This window comes from Dermacentor albipictus, chromosome 1, assembly GCF_038994185.2.
Source record: "Dermacentor albipictus isolate Rhodes 1998 colony chromosome 1, USDA_Dalb.pri_finalv2, whole genome shotgun sequence".
Classification (NCBI taxonomy): Eukaryota; Metazoa; Arthropoda; class Arachnida; order Ixodida; family Ixodidae; genus Dermacentor; species Dermacentor albipictus.
This window is the reverse complement of record NC_091821.1, coordinates 21,429,865-21,446,302: the sequence shown is the minus strand read 5'-3', so window position 1 is coordinate 21,446,302 and position 16,438 is coordinate 21,429,865. Positions and strand designations below refer to the sequence as shown.

The 16,438-nt window shown below is 46.6% G+C and overlaps 1 protein-coding gene across 3 annotated transcripts in view; it reads right to left on the bottom strand.

The window, feature by feature from the left end:
• Positions 1–16,438, bottom strand: part of LOC139060350 (kelch-like protein 10) — a 47,743-nt gene that overhangs the window by 13,644 nt on the left and 17,661 nt on the right. For all 3 annotated transcript variants that reach the window (XM_070539468.1, XM_070539470.1, XM_070539474.1), the window contains 4 exons: positions 16,231–16,433; positions 7,232–7,310; positions 3,335–3,570; positions 2,684–2,852 (listed from right to left, as the gene is read on the bottom strand). In XM_070539468.1, coding sequence (XP_070395569.1) covers positions 2,684–2,852; positions 3,335–3,570; positions 7,232–7,310; positions 16,231–16,433 — 687 coding nt within the window. The remainder of the gene's footprint in view (positions 1–2,683; positions 2,853–3,334; positions 3,571–7,231; positions 7,311–16,230; positions 16,434–16,438) is intronic.

Sequence of the window (16,438 nt, the reverse complement as noted above, 5' to 3'; positions counted from 1 at the left end):
CCTACCTTGGCACCCATTGTATAACTCTAATATTAAACTAATAATGTAATAGTGTAATAATATCTAATGATGTAACTGTATAATAATGTAATAATGTTTAATAATGTAACTCTCAGCCCCACGCATTACATGGCGGGCCAAGCTCCGTATTTTTCCTTTCAGTGTCGACTGGAATGTCGGGTTCCCCTGTATGTTCTGTAATCCACACCGCCATCTTCTTGTCTCTGGACGTTACACCTGCAATTTGCTTTGCGGGGATGGTGGTAAGCTCCTGGTCATGATTTGGTAATGCCTGCCGTCCCTTTTAGCAATTGACCAAGGTAAACGAACTCTGGCACACATTCTAGAGGCTGACTGCAATTCAGGAATTCCAGTTTCCTTGCCAGCAACATTGCCTTTGTATTCTGCCATATTAATCTTTAACCCAACTTCTCCACTACCTCTGCTAAGGTCCTCAGACATTTGTTCCAATTTATCCCCGTCATTATTGAATAGGACAATGTCTTCGATGATGTGTGGTGTTTTATGGCGCAAGGGTCAGGTATGGCCATAGAGCGCCATGACAAGTGGTCATGTTAACGATGTATTGTGAATGGCGTGGACAATGAATTCCTCATGGTAGATATGACATGGCTGTAAAAGGGCCTAAAACCTGTCTGTGGGCTATGGCAACGGGGTTTCGTTAACAACATGATGCAACAAAATATAACAATGACATTATAGCTTCAAGAAAGCCCTTGAGTACAACGGCTGTTATACGTGTGCTAAAAATTACCTGGCCAAATGATTTTCAGAGTGTGTGTTTCTGCTAAAAACTCTACGACTAATTTCAGATTAGAAAGCGGTTCATTGCTACGACAAAATGTCGGGCGAGGAGATAAATTTTCACGATATGCAGAAGTGAATAATTTTTCCTCTTGCTTCTAGTTCAGGGCATTGAATAAGAACGTGGAGGACTTTGAGGTTTTTTCCGCACTTACTAGAAGTCGGAGGATACCCCCCAGTGAAGAGGTAAGAGTGAGTGCCGTAAGTGCGCCCTATTCTTTTTCGGCAAAGGAGCACTTCGCTATACCGTGATGTTTCCTCCGTTATCCAATGTCCTAATTTGGGTCTGATCAATCGCAGTTTATTGGATATCTGAGTATTCCACTGTTTCTGCCAGTTGACTTTCAGCTTGTGACGCAAGTATGGTTTAAGATCTGTTGCTGAGATGGGTATGTTTGTGTCCGTGTCGCTAAAAGCTACTGAAGTAGCTTTCTCGTCAGCAGCTCCATTGCCTTTTGTGCCACAGTGGCCAGGTACCCAGCATAGGATGATCACTTGTTTAGCATTGGACAATTTCAACCGTATATTGCTGAGATATTTCCCGTTGAATCTCACTCCGCATTCTTTCCAATATCCCCTTCCGTCACGGCATCCACATTTGTGGACGTGGCCTACTTTCGCCATTTCTGTGCAGTGGTACGTAGCAAGGAATAGAGCACAAACATTAAGCTTAGGGCAAATTGAGCATACTGATAACCTAATTTTCTTCCATTTTGCTTCTGAATGGTATGTGTCGTTACAGAGTACCGCTTTGGTGGAGGCACTACCATGTTTTACGTGATGCTTGATGTGGTGCATGTCGTTAGCAACCTTGAAACTAATTTTTTTTCTTACATGAAATGCTTTCGGCCAATGAATAACTTGTGCGTGTAATTCGAACGGGGGCTTTAATCATTTTTATGAAGAAACGTAGCATGACTGACTTTACAATATACAAAATATTTAGTTACTCGGCAATTATAATGATTCATCATAAAATGCTCAATGAGTCATTCTACCACCTTGATTTGCTTTTAGTAGAGTCTCGAGCACCGCCTATGTTTCACACATGTATCGAAAGTCAATCATAATTCGTGACTGAAGGGGATATATTACCTTGAACAGGTTAACATAGTAAACAGTGGATAGCGTTAGAGAGATTGTCTCTGATTGCCTGACCTCAATCTCAATAAGTATTTTTCCGCTTTTATTATGAATTTAGGACCAGGAAGAATTAGTGCCGGATGCCTTTTGCGCCAGTAAGGGCATGTTTCAAGACTTAGACGATCCTAGGTCCAAAGTAACAACGTCGTGGACCTGCCGTGGTTGCTTAGTGGCTATGGTGTTGGGCTGCTAAGCACGAGGTCACGGGATTGAATTCCGGCCACGGCGGCCGCATTTCGATGGGGGCGAAATGCGAAAACACCCGTGTACTTAGATTTAGGTGCACGTTATAGAACACCAAGTGGTCCAAATTTCCGCAGTCCCCCACTACGGCGTGCCTAATAATCAGAAAGTGGTTTTGGCACGTTAAACCCCATAATCTAATCTAACAACGTCGTGGCTTTTACGCCGGGTGACGCAGCTGAGGGCGCGGGGTTTCGTGGTTCGTTAGTGTCAATGTAAGATTCGTAGCAGCATTTTAAGTGCAAGACTCGAAAAACAGAAAACGGCAGTACATACAGTAATCACTCAGTATAAAAAATATTATTCCAAGTACCACTTTCTCGTTCTCTCTCTTTTTTCTTTGCTTCCCACAGCACTGTATGGAATTGTTGCATGCAATGTGTACAGTTCCCCAAAAAGCTCGCGCCGACCGTATTGTTTGGCTAGCTTTGCGGCAATAGTAATGAGGTTGCCCTTCGTCAACCGTGCTTGCCTGGAGAGCTACAACGCTCACGTAGCCGCGTTCGTATGCCATGCTAGCCTTGGCGCTCCATCGGGCCTGAGCCACGTCGAAGCAGTCGACCGTGCGGTAGCACACGCGGCCGTCGCTGCCACCCACGATGTAGATGCACTTGTTGACCACGGCCACGCCATGGCACGCCCTGCGGTGGACGTTGACGAAAACATTTTTTTAAAATGTGATGTACACCCCAGCAACTTTGCATAATCTAGCCATCTGGCCTCGAAGCTTTATCGACGTTATCCCTAGGTACTGCTGCAGCGCACTTGCACGCATTTTCTAAGGTGTGACCACAAAACTACCCACCCGGCAAATAAGGAAAATAAGTTTTAGCGGTGCATGAAAGCTATAACATCACAGAATGCGAATATCAAAGCGCTTAGTCAAGGCCGCTCTTTCTCAACAATACGAAGCCGCATCACCTGCTTCCATCATTTTGCACTTGGAAGCTGGTACCTGCGAAATATTTGTGCGCGTGGACTTCCGAGCTAGTGGTGACCATTTCTGGCACGCTGCCTCTCTTTTCAGACTGTGCGAAGCAACTCATTGAAAAAATCTACCCTTTTTTTTCTGCATGCTGACAGCCACTTGCAACAATCTAGCTTGTTGAGGGGGCCACATTACCTGGCCGTAGCATTCTGGTTGTCCATCACGCGCCACTTGGCAGCACGACAGTCGTAGGTCAGCATGTCGTTGATCGCGCCCGTTGTCCAGCCACCAAAAAGGAAGAGAATGTCCTTTGGCAAGCGAGGTTTGAGCCACAACCGCCTGTTAAGGTCGACGCTTCCAACATATCCAACCACCATGTAGGGTTCATCGTCGGCGAACGCGCCGAAAGGCATGGAGGGCTGGGTGAGCGTCTGCGGGGAAAAGTTTACGCATGTGTCCGCTAAAAATGACCTGCCGTCCATAAGTCTTGGAAAGCAGAGAAATGATACAAAGTACGTAACACGACGAATGAAAGAGAGCATGAACTTGTCCGTCTACGTGTACCGGGTTACCGAGGATGTAGACGAGATCAGCCCCGTTAATAGCGCCTTCGTCTGGCGCAGAGTTCAGCCGGCCAGTACACAGCTATTATTCCTGCGACCAATCAGATTCTGCTGTGTAGCGCCACGTTGTGCTTGGACAAAAAGTCACAAGACGTCCGTATGAGCGTTGTTACTGGCTTCCACGCCTGTTATACGTCGTCATTCCGATGAGCTTTCTACGTATGCGGACAAGTTCAGACTATTTTGCGAAGCAATGCTGTTCTTGGAAAGATTTACTGCGTTAAGGTACATTTTGTAGTTTACGCAATATGGGAACACCGGATATTGCACGGCAACAAAACACAAAGCCTATATATACAACAAAACCGCCAGAAACTGTCAAGCTGTTGTAAACGACGAGATACATAAATTAATGATTACACTGCTGCCGGCGCCTTAACAACAGAAAATGAGCTTCAGTCATAATAATAGTGTTGTGTGCTCTAATTGCATTCTATATGACGCGATGGTGCTGCCAACGCTGCTGTTCGCATTACGCAGTAATTGTAAGACAGTAGGACCGTCGTAGCACGCGATCTTGCGAGATTGCAATGTCCTGAGCTTCTGCATACTTCTACAGTGTATAAGCACTAATAGAGCACGACAACATTGCTGGCGCAGCATGCGCCAACATCCATAACAGCGCATGCGCTATTTCCTTCTCACTACGTGAGAAAGCTGCAGTAGCTTTCGATGCTACCTAACGCCCGACCGGCTGCTCACGGCACGGGCACATATATGCTGGAATGAAGTAGGCAGGCAGCGGCGCGCCGCGGCGGACTGAACCAAGGAGGAAAGGAAAACTGCTAGAGTCGAAGCTCTCGCAGCTTTTACCAGGAAAGGTGGAGCCAATGCTCCTTCACCTGAAATAGAGCCTTGCCGGGTTATGTCCGCTTACAGATTAAGTCATTTGGCTCGGTTATGGTGATGCTATAGGCTAATTAGAAAATAAAAGCTGGTTGCTCCCAATGAAAATAGTAATTTCTACAAAATATTGATGACGTTCTTTTGAATACAATATGTAAGAATATTCTGGTTTGACTCTAATACCAGTGATACTGAGATACAGGTAGATAAGTATCTGTCTGGTAAAATAAGCCATGACTAACGAAGGAGGTTGATTAACTCGTGGGAAGTGTGCGAAAAGCGCTTCATAATTTTCATCGTTTATTTATAGTTCTCTTCACCTTCGGGACATACATTCCACTCCAGCAATTCTTCTTTAACCTCCTTGGAATGAACGGTCGTGCCACTGAGGCGGCACTTGGCGAGTCCTAAATGTTTCACCAACAGCGACAGACAATTTCCTGCAATTGATACGCAGTTCACGTATAGCAAATTAAGACCCCATTCCAACCTTCTACTGCACTGCTGGCGATAAGGTGAAAATGAGTGCATCAAATTCAGGCGCAGCGTCTCACTGTGCTTGTACTAGTACTCAAATATGGCCCTAGAGATGACGTTAGTGCAAACCACTTATGCGCGGATTTCACGTGTAGTAGGTACCATCATATTAAGTGGCACTCATACTGTGTACGCATGTGTGCGAGAAAAAGCAAAGTTTCATTAATTTCGATCATTCGTTTGCCATAAATTTCTGATGACTAAAATCACAGCATACGCATGTCTAGGATGCCTCGATAGCAGCGCCACTTTTTAGGGTGGAGACACCCTTTTAGCCAGGGAGGAAGGAAAATGATAGTAGAGAACATGACGTCACGCAGCCAGCTTTGGCAAGCGAGCACTCCATGACGCCACTCCCTTTGCTCAGTGCATTGCTTAGTGTCGGCCCAACACCTGACCTCTTGCATCGAGATCACCGAGCAACAATCTAGATCTGCCGAGGCGCTTGGGGCCCGATAGTTGGTAGTTTATCCCATGAGCGGTTTCTTAAGGCGAAGCTTTCTTTGCCTTTTCGTTCGCCTTTCAAACTGCTGCTGCTGTGGCTGCTGCTGTCGCGCACACCGCGTCGGGGGTGGTTCACAGCGCGTATGTAGATGACAGGCGCGAGTAACAGAGGAAAGGCAACGGCAGAAACTCGTTTTCACCCCAACGTGTCAATGGGCACAATGCCATCTGGAGCTCCCTGGCCGTCGCCACATTAGCCGCTTGACAGCTGTAACTATCGGTGACTCCCCTCAGAAGCATTGCAGATACAGTGGTGGCGCTTCCCTTTCTACTAACGTGCAAAGCCAGAGGGCACGCAGATAGAACTGTAGAGAGGAGAAAAAGAGAAGAAGGAGCGGGAGAGAGAAGAGGCAGTTCCCATATAAGAGAGGGGGTGAGGTGGCGTGAGAAGGCAAGGAAACCCCACTACTACAACACGACATCGGTTGTGGGGAAACAGGATAAACTTAAGTGCAAGGTACGGTACCGTACGCCGCTGCTATTTCTCAAAAATTAGCGCCATGCAAATATGTCAAGCGGACAAATTACGCAGGGCGTGCAGAAGCAGAGCTGCATTAATTAAAGCGCACCACAGGCTCCAGGTGACACTACGGAAGCGGTCGACCGTCAAATGAACACTTCTGCACCCTCCGAATTAGCTTTCGGGCTATGACATTGCTAGAGGCTTGTCGTGGATTTAACCATAATCGCGGCAGCCGCATCTCGACGGGGGCGAAATTGAAAACGCACTTGCGCTTAGATTTTGGGACACGTTAAAGAACATCACAGTGTCAAAATTAATCCGGAGTCCGCCACTACGGCTTGCCTCATAATCTGAGTGTGGTTTTGGCACGTACAGCCCCATAATCCAATTCAAGTTTAATACTCCTCCACAATGCGATATCACAAGTGAGGAAATGACAACGCTCAACCCTCTCTGTGGTTATAAAATATGGCGCACAACAGCGCCTCAAGCAACCACCTCTCCCTGTGTGTTCCGTTTACTATGCAGACAAATATCACTGGTGCACGCAAAGTAACGTTTAACATCAACTCACCATTCTCGTGTTTGCCTAAACGTTGAATAAATTAAGCCTTAGCCGTCAACATTGTCGCTAATTATCGCCAATCAAAGCATCTAGCACGGAAAGTTTCGCTTACACCGATTCCCACAATGCGTGGGATCTGCATATATTTATCGATACGCAATCGGCCGGCAGCTGCTCGGCTGTTCTACCTGTATATCTAGTCACATTTTGCTTGTATCTCTGGCCGCGTGCAGAAACGACACTTCTGGCTTCCATCGGGTTGCGCGAGGCTCCCTCCTAATTTTTTCCTCACCCCAGGCTTTGACACATTCGGCGCCACCTATCTGAAGCGCCGGCGCCATATTGGTTCTCTCTGGTGCGGTCGTTTACTGCGGTTGCTGCTTGCCGGATGAGTTGCTTCAGCTTTCGCACACGCTGCCAGGCGGCACACAGAGATGAGAACCGATATGGCATCGGTGCAGACATGGTCTCCATGTCTTCACCATGAATTGTAGACACGTGCCATCAGTAACCAAGCAAGCCCCCAGCTGCAGTGCACACAAAAAGCAACTAACCCGTTCAATCACTTTCAGCACCTTCACGCTGTCTTCATCACTCTGTACTTGTGGGTGAGTGGCAACCTTCTCGAAGTCTCTGCAAAAAGACGTAAACTCTGCTTTAGAAAGTGAAGCGGCACGAAATGACACGACTAAGCAGGCAACTCAAGGTTAACTACTACATATCTGGTGTGGTGTTCCCACGTGAAGTGTCCTTGAAACCACCTTTTCTGACGTAATTTCACGGCCCGCTGCCTTGGAACACGTAAAAAGTACAGGGAACTTCATCAGACCGGTGACTAGGCCTCGAGTGATGGCTGCATTTGCAGCAGGACTTTGCTATTTGCTGTGGTCACCTGGATGGGGCCATCATAGAGCTTCTTACAATGATTACTAGAGGGAACGATGGTGCTGGTGTTTGCTGGAGCTGCAAGCGGGGCGGTTGAGCCAGTTTGGGAATGATGGGTAGTAACATGGATTTCCCTAAACTTTGTCCTTCTCGTTTTAAATGGCGTTGTGTCTTTGTGAATTCGTCGTTTGCATACAAAGTACTGTGTAATAAATAATGCAATAAACATTAAATAAAATTGTCCGAAGGCAGGATTCAGACACAGGACCTCTAGCACAGAGTCCCTACATTGAAAGCATCGTGCCTCGGACGTATGAACTGAGAAGCGACATAGAGCGCACTTGTGAATTTCTCGCACGAAAGCCAGCACGTTGAGACGCTTTGTGCGTGTCGATCGATTTCGCTACCTCGACAGGCTAAACCACTGAAATTGGTAGCAATTGTGCGTTTTTGTAGTCTTCTACATTTAGGAAGGTAAAAATTGCTCTGAAACTTAGAAAAATTAAGGCAGATATAACAAAATAAACAAAACCGGAAGAACGTCGGAATCCACGAGCACGAAGATCAGAAAGATGCGTGTACTACCCATCAGTCCCATGGTGGCTGAGTGATTGCAACGCTAGAGTTCCCTCTAGTAATTATTGCAGGGAAATCTATTCGGCCCATGGTGCCAAGCAATCTCGGAGGCCAGGCGTGTTCGTGAACTGCTGCCTACTTACCGGTAGATGACATCAAACGTGAACCACTTCAAAACAGTAAACGGGAGCTTATTAGGAACTTCTGCTTACTTTGCAGAAGTTGATAATTTCACAAACCCGTGAATATGGTTTCTGTGGGCAAAGCATCGTCGGCATGGTGCTTGATGAAGCAATGTGCGCCAAGAAGGTATTCGGCTTCACGTGTGCCATAACTCAGTGTACGTATGACAGCTCGCATTAGTAAATACTACGTTGAATTGTACGTCGAAGCCTGTGTTGTCTTCCTTTCTGTCGTTGTCAGTGTTTTATGCTGGGAATCCTAGTTTTTTGCAATATGAGACCAAAAGGTTCAGGCAAACAGTATTCTATATCGGTCATTGCGCTACACTGCAGCCAACGCAAAGACGAAAGCGTGTATGCAGCCTGGTGTACATGAATGGGACAACAGTTTGTCATGTTTTTTAGTGCATTCACATACTGCGACACCAGATGCATGTAGCATATCCATGATGGCACAGCGGTGGCAACGCATCATGCACGTCCCGTTCGCCGCAGTGCTTTCAAGAGCAACACGCGAGGCATAGGTGTCGCGGAGGAGGCCGTGTCTATTCGCCGTAGTAACGGCGACGTTTATTCGTCATCATCATCACTAGCAGCTGCTGCCTATTTTGTTATTCCCACTGCAGGACGAAGTTGATCTCGAATTACCCCTGTCTTGCACGAGCTGATTACAAGTTACGTCTGCAATAATTCCATCACCCCATGCACCTAGTTTTCCCACGTCCTCGACTGTGCTTTCCTTTCCTTGGCACCCATTTTGTAACTGTCTCCCTCTAATTGTCCACCGATTATCTACCCTACACGTTACATGGCCTGCCCAACTCCAGTTTTTCCTCTTTATATCAGCTAGAATATCGTTTATCCCCGTTTGCTCTCTCATCCACACCGCTGTCTTCCTGTCACTTACCGTTACGCCTAACATTTTTCGTTCAATCACTTTTTCCAGCGTCCTTAACTTGTTCTCGAGCTCATTTATTAACCTTCAAGTTTCTGCCACATTTGTTAGCACCGGTAGAATGCAATTATTGTATTTCAATGACAGTGGTAAGCTGCCAGTTACGATTTCGTGATAGCAGCCGCATGCACTCCAACCTATTCTATTATTCTTTAAATTCATTCTTATGATCAGGGTCCACTGAGAATAGCTGACCTGGATAAACGTACTGCTGTACAGACGCTATGGGCTGACTGGCGATCCTGAAGTCTTGGTTCCTTGCCAGGCTAATGATCATTATCATTGTTTTCTGCATATTAATCTACAACCCCACTATTGCACTTTCTCGGTTAAGGTCCTCAATCATTTGCTTAATTCGTCCCCAGTGTTGCTGAAGAGGACAATATCAACTGCAAACCGAAAGGTGCCGACAAGTGACTTGTTCCTTGTTCCCGCACGGCCTATTTTTTGCAGTCTCTTATAGATTCACACTGCCGTCCCTACTTAATATATATGAAGAGAAAGACGCTAAGTTTTCTACGTTTACAAAAAAAGAAATGCGTGAATTTTTTCTAACTCTTGTCTAATGTCTTTTATAATATACTCTCCGAACATGTTTCATTACTCTTTGTGTCGCGTTTATTGTTTTCGTCTTTTTATGACATGTGATCACGTGAACATTCAATATTTCAGCTACAATGTACAACCTTCCTAGGGTGTACTTATATATTGACCTCATTTGTTCTATTGTTTCATTGTTGTATTTGCACAACCTCTATTTTACCTTCCTTTTTCTAAACTGCATTTTTAATTCTATTCTTGTTTGTTTTTGAAAGTATGTATTTTAATACCACTGTCATGTACGTGGGCCTTTTAGGCATTTCCAATTGGTGTTATTACCGCTTTTCGCCTAAGGGACCCCAACAGTCGTTGGAAATAAAGATTTGATTGATTGATTGATTGATTGATTGATTGATTGATTGATTGATTGATTGATTGATTGATTGATTGATTGATTGATTGATTGATTGATTGATTCTTCTTGCCTGACCCTTTTCTTCATAGGTAGCTTTCTACTACGGAGAACGATGGCAGCGGCGCAAGTTTTGCAGGTATTTCTCAAGATTATTCACGTATGTCTCGTGTACTCGTTCATTACGCAATTCCTCTATGACTGCTGGTATCGCTCATGAAACAAATCACTTTTCATTAGTGATCATTATTGGGCCACATTAACGGCATTCGGCTTCCATGGTAATTTTGTTTAGTCGCGTCCTGATGAGTGGGACTGTATGAAATCACATTAACTCTACGTGCAGTGCTCGTGAACTTCCGAGTGATGGCCGACGGACGAAGCATGTCCAGCGACAGCGCGCTTCGACGATGCACGGAGGTGAGCATTGAAGACAGCCGACACTTTTTCCTTCGCGCCCTTTCGACGCGATTAACCACTTACGCGAATTCGGTTAAGTCCACTTGCGTTGCCCTCGTCTTAAACTCGTCTGAACGCCAGGGACGGAGTAGGACGTGTCTCTTCCTAAAGACCAGCACCTCACAAATACTATAACACAGGGTGTATCAGCGAACACTTTCAAAAAACCCTAAATGTAGGTTTATTGAGAAAAAGAGGAATTCTCTTAAGGAGCAAGCTTTCAGGTTCGGTGGACGTCAGAAATTATGAAAAAACATGCGAATTACATAGTTAATTACTAAAATTGTCTAACGAACTTTTTAATTAGAGACGTTTGGCGGTTATTGCCAATGGCGAGTTTCTAGTCACGAAGACAACGTTGCCGTGTCAGTTCTTAAAGCAAAGAAAAAGTCACTCTGTAAGGCCCTGCAGCCCGCGAAAATCAAGTATTTTTTCCCGCATGAAACCCAAACGTGGCGAACATGGTGCGCCGGAAATCTAGTGCAAACGAAACGTCCACTGATGACGTGTTGCGATGACTGCGGCGCCCAATTCGCTATGTCTGTAGTGATTCCCCAGGCTAGGGAGCCTCAACGCTCAGCTTAGACCACGGTTTGTGTTATCTTTTCCTTCGTTGGTAGGTGCAAGAAAGAGGCTAGTCATCGCCCACTACACGGTCCCCCATTTTGGGAGCCCTGGTAGGCGTTTCCGGCAGGTTTGCTTTTTTGTGTGTCGACCACTTCTGACGTGGCTACCTGACGAGCTAGATGTGAGGCGTCACCATCCGTTCATTTATTCGTTAGGTTCATGTGCTGTTCGCTTATAATCGCTGAGTGTTAGGAAGCGCATGAGACGAAGGAAAGGTTCGTTTGCGGAGCAAGGAGGACTTTCGCGGCAGTGGCTGCATGCTGTTAGTTCTTGTGGCTTGTAGCGCCAGTTTTACAAACACGTTGACGTTTCCCTTTAAAGTGCTTGTTTTCGGGGTGCGCGTGCGACATGGCCATTGCATTATCGCTGGTGTGTCCTCGTCCATTTGAGGATCAAGGTTTCAACGCCTAAACGTTTATATTGTGCAAATGGCCGCGCCAGCGCAACTCCAGTGTTCCGTTGCCGTGAAAGGGGACATTGTGCTGGCTTATGTGAGGGCGCAAAAGGACGCGGAGTTGGCATCGATGCTGGATGCTGCCCAACATCCTGGCTGTCGTGTGCCAGCTCACCCCACATTCGTATCGATATTTAGTCAGTTTAGGACCACTGGATCAGTCCATGCACAGAGAAGGAAGCGGCCAGCCAGTGCAACCGATAATTTTGACACCGATGTGCTGGCATACGTCGCTGTCAGGCCGGAAGCAACCGTCAGGGAAATTGCCAGCGCATATGGAGCCAGCCCAGCTTCAGTTTAGAGGTCACTTTCAAGGCACAGCTGCCACCAATATCATGTGTGTCTTCACCAAGAGCTGAGACCAAGCGACTTTCAAAAACGGCTCGACTTTTGCAACTGGTGCCTTATTCAATGCGACGAAGATCCGCAATTTCTCAACAGAGTGCTTTGGACCGAGGAGGCCCAATTCCGCAGAGATTCGAATGTAAATTTGTAGAACGCACATTATTGGCGTGATCAGAACCCACACTGGCTTCGGGAGCATGAGCACCAGATAAGGTGGTCAGCTAACGTATGGTGTGACATATATAACGGCCGTATTGTTGGTCCTTACTTCATCGACGGAAACCTTACTGCAAAGAAGTACATATAGTGCGTTTTAAAGGGCGTCGTCTCCAAGTTTGCCTCAGAGTTACCAGTGGCTGCGCTGAACAAAAAATGCGGTTCCAGCAAGACGGCGCACCGCAACATTTTTCTTCACCGGCTTGTAAATTCGTTGACGAGTCATTTCCCAACCAGTGGATTGGGCCTAGTGGAAACACACCCTGGCCGCCTAGGTCACCTGATTTGTCCCCCCTGGACTTCTTTCTCAGGGGATATGTTAAAAATAAGGTTTTCAAGACAGAAGCAGCCAACCTCGAGGATATGAAGCAACGTGTGAGAATCTCCCTTGACAACATTCCCAGACAGATGCTTTTATCTGCTATGAACTGCATGAAAGAGCGCCTTCGTCTGTGCATCGCAATGGAGGGAAAGTAATTTGAGCACATCATGTAAATATCTTATGTTGTCGTCCAAAATGATATTAGTCTCGTGGAGTGCCTGAATAGGCCTGCAACCAAATGAAAGATTGAAGTAACCCATTTTTGTTCATTGATGTTTGTTACATGACTCAAAACAGCTAAACATAGTATGAAGTCAAGATTTCCTAATCCTAGGCCAGCACTTACAACAAATGGCACGGCAGCTGGTACGAAACAACGTCGCGCTACAATGCCAAGAAGTTGTCAGCTACAAATCCCTCGTTTATTTCAGCTGCCAAGCCCATACCACGTAAAAATAACTCCTGAGAGTGGCATGTCACGATACCGGCACCGCTAAAAAAACTCCACTGTCACGAAAGTGTGGCTTTATTTTTTCAACGAAGCTAGCGTAATGGGAATGGAAAGTAAACGACTGCTTTCGGAGGTAACTGCACTGGCAGAGCGCCAGGCCAGCGCCAAACAGCATCTTAAAATCGACAGCTGCGTAGTTGGCGATGACTAGCCTCTGCCATCCGCCGAGAGAGTAAGCAAAAGATAACGCTGGCTGCTCCCTATGCTGAGCATCGAGGCTTCCTAGCTAGGGAAAACAGCCCGCACATTTCGAATTAGTCGCCACAGTCATAGCAACAATTCACCATCGGACGTTGCGTTTGCTCAAGACTTCTGGCGCTCCTCAAGCGCCGAGTTTCGTTTTTGAGCGTGAAAAAACGCCAGGTTTTCTCGCGCTGCAGGGCTTTAGACAACGACCTTTTCTTTGTTTTAAAAACTGATATGACATCGTCTTCTCCAGGGCTACAAACTCACGAATAACAATAACCACCAAATTTCGCTAATTAAGAAGTTTATTAGTGAAGCATAATTAATCAGCTAACTAATTAGCCCGCCCTTGATACCTCTGGGCGTCCGCCGTAGCTAGCAGTTTAATTCTAAAGACGTTTTATGTTTTTTCTCGAAGAGCCTATCTTGAAGAATATCTGAAAGTGTTCGCTAAAACACCCTGTATAAAAAATTAATATTTGATTGAGTCTCGTAGGACCAGAAGTACGAGCACGATTAATTTTAATCTACTGCTGTCCTTGCCATGCTTTAGCAAACTACTCCCCCTCCGCCCCTTCCACCTACCTTCGTTTCATTTTTATTTTCTTCCCACTGAACTCGGCGCAAACACTAATGTGACAACCATAATAGAGGCCGCGTTGCTTCGCACATTATCGCGCTGACCAGACGGTCATCTCAGGAATCGGCCATCGTTTGTGCGCAGGCGCGAGTACAAGCGAGCGCGAGACAAGGAATCTGGGGACTTTTGCACCTTGAATATCTTGCTTTGCTGATCTAATTAATTTAATTATTGGGTTTTACGTGCCAAAACCACTTTGTGATTATGAGGCACGCCGTAGTGGAGGACTCCGGAAATTTCGACCACCTGGGGTTCTTTAATGTGCACCTAAATCTAAGTACACGGGTGTTTTCGCATTTCGCCCCTATCGAAATGCGGCCGCCGTGGCCGGGATTCGATCCCGCGACCTCGTGCTCAGCAGCCTGACACCATAGCCACTGAGCAACCGCGGCGGGTGCTTTGCTGATGTACTACATAGGAGAAGTTTCTCTGATCGTTGTGTATGCGCTTGATCCTAAGCGTGCTGCCATTGCATTGTAAGGTCGTGTGTATGTGTGTGTGTTGATGCCGTGCGTCGTCCACAAGGTTTCCTCTTGCTCCTTGGATGTTGCTGGTGAGTTAGTTGCATTTTTTGTCCTAACCGTAACATAAGAAATCATGTGATCGTTGCCAGGGGATCATTGAACTTATGAGATTGACGACGAATGGGATAACCTTAATGTTCTGTATAAACGGGCGTCGGACGTACGCGAATCACAGAGGCTAAACGTACGTTGGAAAGACTTTCTCGCGCCTGCGGCGCTTTACCTTCAAAATAGAATCACTTACTTTCCCGGGGGAGCCGTAGGCGCCATGGTTGAGACGGGGCCTGCTCTCCTGAGCAGCATCTTCGCTCGTGCAAGGCTTTTCGTATGCTGCCCTCCGAGACTTTTCAAAGGTGTTTCTACTTGTCCCTTTTTAGTTAAATAAACGTCCTTCTGCAAAACATATGTGCAAAAAGTAGGTAGGTAGTTGCATACGAGAAGTCTGGCACGAGCGAAGATATTGCTGCAGGAGAGGAAGCCCGGTATGGCTGCCCCGAGAAAACCAGATGTTATTTTCAAGGTAGAGCGCCGTAAGGTGCGTGAAACGTATAATCCGGCATGACAGACTAGCACGACTGCCACAGGCCCGAGAAAATGTCTACAAAGTGCTAAAGTTATCTAACTCGCCGTCAACGTCACAGATTCAATGATCCGCTCGCGACTATCACACAATTTCCCATGGTACCGTCGCCACTAAAATGCAACAAACTCACTAGGAACATCCACGGAGCAAGAGGAAAACTTGCGGACGACACGCGGCATCCACGCCCACACACGACGTCACACCGACCCCAACGCCAGCACGCCTATGGACAAACGCATACTGAGCGACCAAGTAAATTTCTCCTCCATAGTACTTAGGTGAAGTCAGATATTCAAGGAGCAGAAGCCCCAGATTTTCTCTCTCACGCATGCTTGTACTCGCGCCTGCGCACAAATGTCGGGCGATTCCTGAAATGAGTCTCGAGGTGTCGTCGGCGGCAACAAAACCCAGCATCACGGTGGGTTTTATTTCGGAGGCCAGGCCACCTAGTTGATTGCATTCGCCATCGGATGGTGCTACCGGCATTTTTAGTCGCGATGTTTCTCTCTCTCTCTTTTTTTTTGGTCAGTACATCAGAAGTGATTCCGGTCGTGGTATACCTTATCGGCGCATGAGAATAAAGCAGAACATGTCCTTGGGATTTTAATACTGTCAGGAAAAGAGCAACTGGTCTTTCGAGCAAGAATGTCATTACATATGCTTCAAGAAGTTTAGCGAAGTCCCTTTAAGGTGATGGGCAACCCCCATTACCGCGTGGCTCCTTCTCTCGTTTGATGCGCTACATTTACATCGTCCAATAGTTATCGTTGGAATGTTTATGTTTCATGTTGCACTAACCTGCATTTCCAATATTTAGCTCCCCCAACCTGCAGGGACTGGCACCATCTTCCCAATTTCAGCATTAATACCAAAGAATTAAAGACAACCCGTAATAACAATTTCATTTAGCCTTATACTATATCCTCGTTGACAATCTAAGGATGCAATACAAGCGCTTCCCACTAAACTGCTTTGTGTCTCTGTGCGCCAAGACAAATTCCGCGAAGCGTCATGATTGATGATGCAACGAAGTTATAAGCGCTAAAACTCGATGTGCGTCGACTAAGTCGACGCGACGCGTTTTTGCCACGTTGAGTGCAGACGTGTGGCTTATGACGTAGTGAGGGTGCGCTCACGTCAAGGGGCAGGATCCGAAGCGCACGAGTGCCAAGAATTCGGCGAGGTAGGCCTTTCTCTTGTCTCGGTCGCTGGAGATCCATTTGAGTATGGCAGCGAACGTTTCTTCCACTTCACTGACAACGCGCAGGTGGTCGTCCGCGAGGACCGTACGCATCTCGTCCGGGCTCAGATCCTGGAACTGAGGGCTGCTCTTCCATACCTGCG